At 49.8% G+C, this 10,908-nt stretch overlaps 1 protein-coding gene across 1 annotated transcript; it reads right to left on the bottom strand.

The window, feature by feature from the left end:
- Positions 1–2,238: 2,238 nt before the first annotated feature.
- Positions 2,239–3,393, bottom strand: LOC109776453 (F-box protein At5g49610-like). The gene has a single exon (XM_020335094.4). The coding sequence runs from the start codon at positions 3,391–3,393 to the stop codon at positions 2,239–2,241; it is 1,155 nt and encodes a 384-aa protein (XP_020190683.4).
- Between the last annotated feature and the right edge of the window lie 7,515 nt (positions 3,394–10,908).

Here is a 10,908-nt window from a genome sequence, read left to right as displayed (position 1 = left end):
GTGTAGCGATTCCATCACCAAGACAAACAAGAGCCGCGATAGGAAGTTGCCTTGTCTTAAACCTCTGCCGTTGAACAACGTAATGCCTGTCGATCCATTCACTAAGACCTGGGTTGTTGCCGTGGACAACAAACCGCAGACCTAAGTGATCCACTTCCGTCCAACACCAAACTTACTCAACACTTCCGTTGCCAGCTTTTGAAGGACCGGACAATGGTGTGGCTGTTACTCCGGTGCTGCAGATTATGCCTGAGCTTCGAGTCCAGTTTGGTGCTCCGGTTTTGCCTCTGTCCGTCGAACAACTGAAGGTGCCCCCCCCCCCCCCCCCCCCGGCGATCTCGATTGCGGATTTATTGCTTGCATCACCTCGGGAGTCTAGCCAAATACTTGATGCCGAGGAGTGTGGTGATTTGGATGTTGTTGTCTCTCACTCGCCTAAGTCCAATGGGTGTCAGGCGTCAGGCAGCCTACCTCTCGGTGTCATGGAGCGTGGTGTTTCAGATGTTGCTGCCCTTCCCTCGTCTACGACCAATCGAGCAGGTGATGCCTGTGAGTGACACGACTACTGAGCCAAGTGTGTTGCCACCTACTCCAAACCCAGATGCTCTCTTCGCGAAGGAACTTTGTGACTTGCTCGTCAGTGTGGAGACTGCTAGACCTGGTCTGGGTAGGTCGATTGCTTGCCTCTTGACTGGGACGCCAATAAGGGGCAAACAAAAGAAGGTGGGCAAAGGAAAGAGTGGCGCCACATGCAAGGCGTCTCTGACTGCTTGATGGATAACCTTCGATCTCTCGGACCGTCCTTGAGAGGTGTCAGATGCCTTGTGTCCAGGTGTTCTTGTCGGCGGTCTCTTGGTGTAGTAGCAATGTCGGGTTCTGTGGATGTTGTGTATTCAAAGAGACTGGCAGGGTCACCTGTGCGGTTGGGGGTTTCTTGCCATGTGAGTAGTTAGTATGTGCCCCGTTTGTATTGGTTTTCGCCCGGTTTTCCACAAATTAACTGGGCAATTCTCTTCTTCTTAATTAATCGATGAGGCAAAACTTTTGCCTCCGTTTTGAAAAAAAAAACTTACTCAACACTTTTGAGAAGAAGCGTCCGGTCCACCATATTGAATGCCTTCGAGATATCAAGTTTGATCAAACATGATGGATCTCCTAAGGCATGGAGCGATGAGCCTTGAATAAGCATGAAATTATCATGCAAAGTGTGTCCCCTAATGAAAGCGCTCTCTGGTGCGAGCCAACAAGCCGAGGAAGATCCGGGCTTTTTTCTTAAGCTCCACCATATGGTGCACCACCAGTAGGTAGGTTTTTCACTCGGCTTTCTTTCTTTTTTGGGAAATGCCTAACTAAATATGCTCGGTACCTAACGCCCACTCTTCGTCTCCAAACAGGTCACAACCTGACTGTCTGGTTGGCAAGATCAAAAGCTAATGGTATGCCGACTCACAAAAAGACTAGTCACAAGGATCAAAGAAAATTGAGTCAGAAATAAACAATAATGTTATCGACTCGGTTTTAGGTCAAATTTATTTACCGTGTCGACTGCACAAAGAGTCTCCTGATCGGCTCAGTTCCAAGCCCAATACAAGTATCGTGCCTGAGGCGGAGAAGGAGGGGACGAGCAGTGAGGCCATGCATTGTTTGACGAATCCACCTGCTTTATACGGGGTCGCTCAGGATCATCGGGCGTGTCCTGTCCTCCATCATGGCGCATGAGGGGGCGGGACAGTATAGTGTTAAAAACGCTCTTATATTGTAGGGCTGAGTACAAATTTAAAGACTTATGTATTATTAGGGAGCCGAGCTGTGCGGGCCTCGTCTCGTCTTGTTAGGGAGCCGAGCTTTCGTTTTCGAACCGAAGGAAACTACAAACAGAGTTCACAAGCAGATATCGTCAGATGGAAAGGTGAGAGACGTGTGAGCATCTGGGAGAGGGCATGCAGGAGATGGAGTTTGCAACCGGTGTCCACAGTTTTTTTTCCGAAGGGATACACTCGGTGGCATGCAAGCCAACCAACTAGTACTACTACTCGACAACGAGCAAACTAGCAAACCAACCTATGGTTAGATGGTTAGGAGGACGATGATATCCAGCTAAGTAACACTTATCTAGCACTTGCATGTGTAAACACATAAGTATAGTATAGTGTTAAAAACGCTCTTATATTGTAGGGCTGAGTACAAATTTAAACTCAAGAATTATGTATTATCCATTTATCCCAAACAGGTGGCTAGCTAGCTACCTCCTCTGCGAGGAGAGAAGCTTATGGATTCAAAGTCAGGGTGCGGAGGCGAATCGAAGAAGGCATGCGACACGAGGCTCTCACTGAATAGCAAGAAGGTGGGTAATGAGGGGCCGAAGATTACATCCTTGTGCGTCTTCTTGTCTTTGAGATTGTACAATCTGGCCACATCGCAATAGCGACTTCCAATGAGGATGGCGCCGCTTCCAACGGAGACTACCATTGTCATCGTCACAGCGTTGCTGCCACCCAACATTGTGACCCGATGGCGCAGCATCCAGCTCTCCGCCTTGTAGTCCTGCAACACCCAGATGTCCAGCGATGTCTCGCTTTGCATAGCCGCGACGCAGAGCTCGCCGTCTAGCTCGAACAAGCTCCAGCTTGTGGTAGCATCGCCGGGTCGCTCCGGCGGCCGCGACATGAGGCGGAACGTCTCGGAAACCGTATGGAACACCAGCATCTTGCCGGTGCGGGTAGCTTCCGGGTGCAGAGAGAACCAATGGAGGATGCCGCAGTGAGCCACAGGAACTTCATACCGGACCCAGCTGGTGGGTAGGTCTGCTGGAGTTGGTGCGCGGCCCAGTCGTCGAGGCAAGGTGCTGGCAGTGGAGAGGATGTAGTAGGAGTGCTCCCTGGCTTCTCCTTGCAAGCAATGGCACAAGAGGCGATACTCGTTGGAGGAGCCGTGCAAGTAAAAGCCGCAGGCACAGGCGGTGAAGCACGGCTGTGGAGCCAACGGCGGCAAGCTGGCTGACTGTCTGGTCATCGGGTTGCAGATAATGTAGCGGCTGGGTTGTGGCTGCAACACCAGCAGGCCGTCCAGAGAATACAATACTCGGCACCACATTAGATGGGTTCGGTTGCAAAGAAAGCGGATCGGCCTAGGCCTGGGATCAAGAGATAGACGGATGGTTTCCACGGCCAATAAGGAGCTAGGGTCATACACGTGCCCGGGGCGGATGATCATCTCGCGCGTGCAGCTGGCCGCGTGGGCAGCGTGGGCGGCCAGGAAGGAGCCGTCGGTGGTGATGCGGCGCCATCTCTTGCACACGGCGCGGCAGCGGAGCACCGACTTGGACGGGAGACGGACAAGGATCTCCACCAGGACGTCGTCGCACAGCCCCACAACACCCGGCGCCGTCTCCATCTTTTTACCACAACGTACGTACGCGTTGGTTCCGGCCTGTACCTAGCTATATGTATGCATCTATATATCAGCCTAGAGTTAGCACTAGCAAACCTAGTCGGACACGTACTACATGCACGTCGTCGCACTAGCAAACCTAGTCGGACACGTACTAGGTCATGGTGGGTCTGCCACACCATGAAGTTGGAGTCACTGAAATCAAGGATCGTGCGCATGTGAGATCAGATGGAGAGAAGTTGGACGGCATTGGCAGAGGGAGCAGTAGCGCGTCGAGCAGCGCCGGGGGGTTGCTGCTGCCGCCGCGGCTGAGGCTCGATGAGGAGTGGATTACCATGGCGGCTTAGGGTTTGGAGAGAGGTGCAGCTGAAGGGATTTATGTTTTAGGAAAGTAGGAAGGTTGAGTTTTGTAGAAATTGCACGCATCATATTGATCGGGCTGGGTGTGTGTATATACACACGTACAAGAAGCTAACCAACAACCTTGCAAAAAAAAAAGAGCTAACCAACTACTCGATCTATGCCACGGTTTGATTACAACAGGTATATACGTTCAAACCGTGGGTAGATTGTTAGACTGTATATACGCAGACTTTATATACACCTTGTATTGTACCTCTTGGTACCTCTATATAATGAGATAGCAGACTGTATAATGAAAAATAGAAAGAGAGTTGAGATCAGACTCCCTAGGCCTGTGACTAGGAGTCAGAATAAGAAGAATGATACTGCTACTGGTGTAGGTGGCTCCACCCTGCCTTCTGGTAGGGCCACTAGAACCAGGAAACAAACCAATCATTCCAAATGAGAGGTCTCATTTGGAACTGCAGAGGGGTGGGCAAGAGAGGAATGGCCACCTGCCTCTCTGACATAATTAGTGATCATTCCATTGACTTCCTGGGTTTGCAAGAGACTTTGAAAAGAGATTTTTCTCCTAAGCTTATCAGGAAATTTGACCCTTTTGGCATATTCCATTGGGAATGGGTGCCTGCTGTAGGCAGATCTGGTGGTATCCTATGTGGCATTCGCATCAACAACCTGGAGTTGTTAAGTTGCACAAAGGCAAGTACATCTTGCAGATGAATGTCAGAGATAGTAAAACTAAAGTTGCCTGGAGTTTCTTAGTGGTCTATGGCTCGGCTCATGAGGAGTTTAGGGAGGAGTTTCTGAGGGAGTTAGCTTCTTTCTGTCATAACACAGATTTGCCCTACATTGTAGGGGGGGGGGGGGGGGGATTTTAATATTCTTAGACACAATGGTGAGAAGAACAAGAAAATGCAGCACTCTAAATCTACAGACTTGTTCAATGCCATTATTAATACCCTGGGTCTTAGAGAGATGTATATGAGTGGAGGCCAATACACTTGGACTAATAATCAGTCACATCCTACCCTTGAGAAACTGGATAGAGTGCTCATTTCTGATTCCTGGGAATGTTTATTTCCTCTGGCATCTTTGAGGAAGTTGGTCAGAGAGCTTTCTGACGACAACCCTCTTCTTTTATATACTGATGAGGAAAAAAGAGAGCCTTCCAAGTCTCGAGAGTTTCGTTTCGATCTTTCATGGTTGAAAGATGATAGATTTCTCGACCTGGTTACTAAAATTTGGAGTAGGAAAGTTGCAGCCTCGGACCCCATTGACATCCTGAATATTAAACTTAAGAGATTTAAGTCGTACTTCAAGGGATGAGGCTCGGATAAATTTGGACATGCCAAAAAGCGTAAAGAAGATTTGAGGATCGAACTGGAAATGTTGGAAGAGGCAGAAGAGGATGGCCCTTTGCCTCCCGAGCTTTATGGTAGAAAGGTCGATGCATATGTTGAGCTGTGTGAACTGTTAGCTACGGAGGAAATTTATTGGCTGCAACAATCTCATGAGCGCTGGCTCTTGAGAGGGGACCGTAATACAGACTATTTTCATAAAATAGCCAATGGCCGTAAGCGGAAAAACACAATTCATGCCCTCAAATGCGGAGAGGTGGAGATAGAGGGCACTGACAACCTTCTGGCTCATGCCACTAGCTTTTATAAAGATCTGTTTGGCCCGGCACCTGGTAATTTGTTCCACCTTGATCCTGATACCTGGGCAGACAATGAGAAATTGTCTGCGGATGATAACGCCGATCTTATTAGAGAGTTTTCTGAAGAAGAGATCAAAGATGCTCTATTTGACATGGATGTCAACAGAGCCCCCGGCCCTGATAATATTCCCGCTGAATTTTATCAATGTTGTTGGGATATAGTTAAGGTTGATATAATGCATATCTTTGATAGCTTCCATAAAGGTACCTTGGATGTGCAGCGTCTTAACTATGGGATTATTACTCTACTGCCCAAGTTATCTGGAGCTGACCGTATTCAACAATTTCGCCCCATCTGCTTACTTCGTTGTCCATACAAACTCATCACAAAAGTTATGGACAGAAGGGTTGCTAGATATGCCAATATTCTTATTAGTCCTACACAGAATGCTTTTGTGAAGGGCGGGAGCATCATGGATGGGGTACTTGCTCTTCATGAGCTTCTCAACTACACTCATGTTAAGAAGAGGGTCGGGGTAATCCTCAAACTTGATTTTGAGAAAGCTTACGATAAGGTTCACTGGGACTTCCTGTTGGAATGCCATAAGCTTCGGGGTTTTGACCAGAAATGGTGCGGTTGGGTCAAACAAATCGTCCGTAATGGCACGGTTAGCATTAAACTTAACAATTGTGTGGGGCCGTACTTCCAGAGTGCTAAAGGAGTGCGGCAGGGTGATCCCCACTCACCTTTCCTCTTCAACCTTGCTGTGGAGTGCCTGACCAAAATGATTAAAAATGCCCAGAAAAACAACCTTATTGTGGGGTTGGCTTCTGGCCTGATCCCTAATGGGGTCGTGGTCCTGCAATATGCGGATGACACGATAATTTGTTTAGAGCACGATCTGGAGAAGGCGTGAACCTGAAGCTACTCCTGTATACTTTCGAAATGATGTCTGGGTTGAAAGTTAATTTCCACAAGAGTGAAATTCTAACTGTGGGGGGCGATGACCATATTAATAAAGCTTACGCAGATCTCTTTAACTGTGATATTGGTCATTTCCCTCTTAAGTATCTAGGGATGCCTGTGAGCTTTACTACCCTTCGAAACTCAGACTGGGAGTTCATCGTTGATAAATATTTAGTCAGGTTTGATGCCTGGGTTGGGAATGCTGCTTCTATGGGAGGGAGACACACCCTTTTGGACTCGGTGGTCACCCAACTCTCTCTCTACCACATGTCCAAGTGGCTGATGAATAAGACTTTTGTGGAAAAGTTGGATAAGCATAGGAGGAGATTTTTCTGGCAAGGTGCCAATAAAAAGCGACGGTATCATCTGGTTCGATGGAGCAGAATCTATAGGTCCAAGGATAAAGGTGGACTAGGTATTAAAGACTTACGCAAACAAAATATCAGTCTTATGCTTAAATGGTGGTGGAAATTGGATACCCAACATGGGATTTGGCAAGATATTGTGAAAGCTCGTTACCTAAGAAATCAGACAGTTGCGACTGTCGAGACCCGCTTCAATGACTCACCATGCTGGAAAAATCTCTTGAAAATCAAGGAACTGTATGTGATTGGGAGGAAAATCCATACGGGATCTGGTGATCTGACACGGTTATGGAAAGACTCCATTAACGGGCTGACCCGTTCATGGACCAATTCCCTAGGCTTTACAATATTTGTGTTGCACATGATTGCACACTGGACAAACTGGAGACTGTGGTTTGTGCTGACTTTTTCCGTAGAAGATTAGACGACGATTTAACAAACCAGTGGCTGTCACTGCGAAGCTGTGTTCATAGGCTGAATCTGTCCGGAGACAGAGACTCTGTGTACTGGTGTTTGAACAAGTCGGGTAGGTTCACTACTAAGTCTATGTACAAATGGTTAGAGCGACCACTTAGTGGGTGTACCTATAAGTGGATTTGGAAAGCTAAACTACCCCTTAAAATCCAGATCTTTCTGTGGCAACTTGCTCAGGATGCGGTACTTACCAGGCAAGTGATGCACCGACGAAAATGGCAAGGGAATCCTATGTGTTCCTTTTGTCACCAGATTGAAATGTCCCAGCACTTGTTCTTTGGTTGTTCTATGGCCAATGTTGTTTGGCGATCGATTGGGGTCATGCTTGGGACAGATTTGTGTCCTAGTAACTACTGGCAGTTTTTTGTTTCGTGCTACTCCTTCTTGCCGGGATGTGAATCATTCTATACCGTGGCGCTTGGAGCTGTCACTTGGGCCATCTGGCTGGCTCGTAATAGAGCTACTTTTGAGAAAAAAATGATCAAATCTCCTTTTGAGATTGTCTTTACGGCAGTGTCTTTTCTCTTGTATTGGGCAGGGTTGCAGGCGGGAGAAGACGTCAAGCAACTCCGAGCGGGTGCTCAGATGATCCGCAACGGGACCATGCTGATGATGAGGGCCTGCGAAGCATCCAAGGGTGGAAAGTGAAAGTGCAGCGCTGGTTCCGGCTCGTTGCTCCCTCTGTGACAACTTCGCTAGAGATCTCTGTGGTGGTTGCCATGATGATAAGACTGTATTAGCTTTACTTTGCGATACTCTGTGGGGTCGTGCCATTCTGCTTTTGTAATAGGGCTAGTTTTATTTTGGTGCTGCTGAGGTTTTCGCCCCATAGCACTCGTTTCGATGGCGGGCGAGTGCGGTGGGTTTCCTAGCAGTGCGTTGAACTCGCTCTCCCCTTTTCCCTGTTCTTGGACTGTCTACCGAACTTTGTATTTCCGTTCTAAGTAATGGAAAGGGGGATTGTCCCGGTTCAAAATATATATATAATGAGATAGCTACACCCCGTTTAGGGTGTCGAGCAGTTTCCCAAAATATATATTTTACATGGTATTAGTTTAGGGTTACGATGTCTTCCGCTGCTCCCGCTGCCATCGTCGCGCCGGCTCCCGCAGCCGCTGCCGTCGCTGCGCCGGCCCAAGCGTCGGCTTCTGCCGTCGTCCCTTCACCGCCCTTCCTTGCCTCTCGGGCCCTTGCCGAGGCCTGGTGGCAAGCCCAGTGCCCTGGCGGCGCCCCTCCTGGTTCCCCGATCGGATCGGGCGCACAGGGCGATCTGCCTCCGCCGGTCTCCTCCGCCGGTCCGTCTTCCTTGACCAACACCAGGGCGCCGCCGCCCTACCGCTGTCCTGCACCCACGTATGGCGTCTCTACCACACCGAACTACGGCGTTCTGTACCCGAACGGCCTCTCGGCGTCAGCCTATGGTGCTCCGTGGTATGGCACCCCTGCATCGGGCTATGGCGCCATGCCACCGCCGCCGTCTGCCTGGCCGGCGCCTCCCTATGGCGCGCCGCCCTTGCAACCCTGCGCGGCGCCGTCGCGCCCTCAACCCTATGCGGCACCGCCGCCTCCACTGCCCTACGGGGATGCACCTACTACGTCGCCTGGGGCCCCGGTTGCATCTACCGGTGATGCCCTAGCTGCTGCTCCTCGTGGCGCCTACCCGCCGTCGCCGTATGCTGGTGTTGTGCCTAGCTATGACGCACCTCCGACGATCGCCCCACACCCGGAGATGGATCCATCGATGGGTCTCTATATTGGGGATCGTAGCAGAATTTTAAAATTTTCTACGCATCACCAAGATCCATCTATGGAGTCTGCTAGCAACGAGGGGAAAGGAGTGCATCTACATACCCTTGTAGATCGCGAGCGAAAGCGTTCAAGTGAACGGGGTTGATGGAGTCGTACTCGTCGTGATCCAAATCACCGATGACCGAGTGCCGAACGGACGGCACCTCCGCGTTCAACACACGTATGGAGCAGCGACGTCTCCTCCTTCTTGATCCAGCAAGGGGGAAGGAGAGGTTGATGGAGATCCAGGAGCACGACGGCGTGGTGGTGGATGTAGCGGGATCCCGGCAGGGCTTCGCCAAGCACCAGCGGGAGGGAGAGGTGTTGCAGGGGGAGAGGGAGGCGCCAGGGGCTGTGGTATTGCTGCCCTCCCTCCCCCCCACTATATATAGGGACCCCTGGGGGGGTGCCGGCCCTGGGAGATCAGATCTCCAAGGGGGCGGCGGCCAAGGGGGAAGGGGGGTGGCTTCCCCCCCAAGCCAAGTGGGGCGCCCCCCACCCCTAGGGTTTCCAACCCTAGGCGCAGGGGGAGGCCCGAGGGGGGCGCCCCAGCCCACTAAGGGCTGGTTCCCTTCCCACTTCAGCCCATCGGGACCTCCGGCATAGGTGGCCCCACCCGGTGGACCCCCGGGACCCTTCCGGTGGTCCCGGTACAATACCGATAACCCCCGAAACTTTCCCGATGGCCGAAACTGGACTTCCTATATATAATTCTTCACCTCCGGACCATTCCAGAACTCCTCGTGACGTCCGGGATCTCATCTGGGACTCCGAACAACTTTCGGGTTTCCGCATACTAATATCTCTACAACCCTAGCGTCACCGAACCTTAAGTGTGTAGACCCTACGGGTTCGGGAGACATGCAGACATGACCGAGACGCCTCTCCGGTCAATAAACAACAGCGGGATCTGGATACCCATGTTGGCTCCCACATGTTCCACGATGATCTCATCGGATGAACCACGATGTTGAGGATTCAATCAATCCCGTATACAATTCCCTTTGTCAATCGGTATGTTACTTGCCCGAGATTCGATCGTCGGTATCCCAATACCTTGTTCAATCTCGTTACCGGCAAGTCTCTTTACTTGTACCGTAATGCATGATCCCGTAACTAACTCCTTAGTCACATTGAGCTCATTATGATGATGCATTACCGAGTGGGCCCAGAGATACCTCTCCGTCATACGGAGTGACAAATCCCAGTCTCGATCCGTGCCAACCCAACAGACACTTTCGGAGATACCCGTAGTGTACCTTTATAGTCACCCAGTTACGTTGTGATGTTTGGTAACCCAAAGACTCCTACGGCATCCGGGAGTTACACGCTCTCATGGTCTAAGGAAAAGATACTTGACATTGGAAAATCTCCAGCAAACGAACTACACGATCTTTGCGCTATGCTTAGGATTGGGTCTTGTCCATCACATCATTCTCCTAATGATGTGATCCTGTTATCAATGACATCCAATGTCCATAGTCAGGAAACCATGACTATCTTTTGATCAACGAGCTAGTCAACTAGAGGCTTACTAGGGACACGTTGTGGTCTATGTATTCACACATGTATTACGATTTCCGGATAACACAATTATAGCATGAACAATAGACAATTATCATGAACAAGGAAATATAATAATAACCATTTATTATTGCCTCTAGGGCATATTTCCAACAGTCTCCCACTTACACTAGAGTCAATAATCTAGTTACATTGTGATGAATCGAACACCCATAGAGTTCTGGTGTTGATCATGTTTTGCTCTAGGGAGAGGTTTAGTCAACGGATCTGCTACATTCAGGTCTGTATGTACTTTACAAATATCTATGTCTCCATTCTGAACACTTTCACAAATGGAGTTGAAGCGACGCTTGATATGCCTGGTCTTCCTGTGAAACCTG

The sequence above is a fragment of the Aegilops tauschii genome, chromosome 2 (genome assembly GCF_002575655.3).
Source record: "Aegilops tauschii subsp. strangulata cultivar AL8/78 chromosome 2, Aet v6.0, whole genome shotgun sequence".
Lineage (NCBI taxonomy): Eukaryota > Viridiplantae > Streptophyta > Magnoliopsida > Poales > Poaceae > Aegilops > Aegilops tauschii.
The sequence above is the reverse complement of the archived record's forward strand: the minus strand, read 5'-3'. Positions and strand labels throughout refer to the sequence as shown.

What these genes read in the sequence shown, in the direction of transcription:
- LOC109776453 (XM_020335094.4), bottom strand. Translation starts at nt 3,393, where the DNA reads ATGGAGACGGCGCCGGGTGTTGTGGGGCTGTGCGACGACGTCCTGGTG.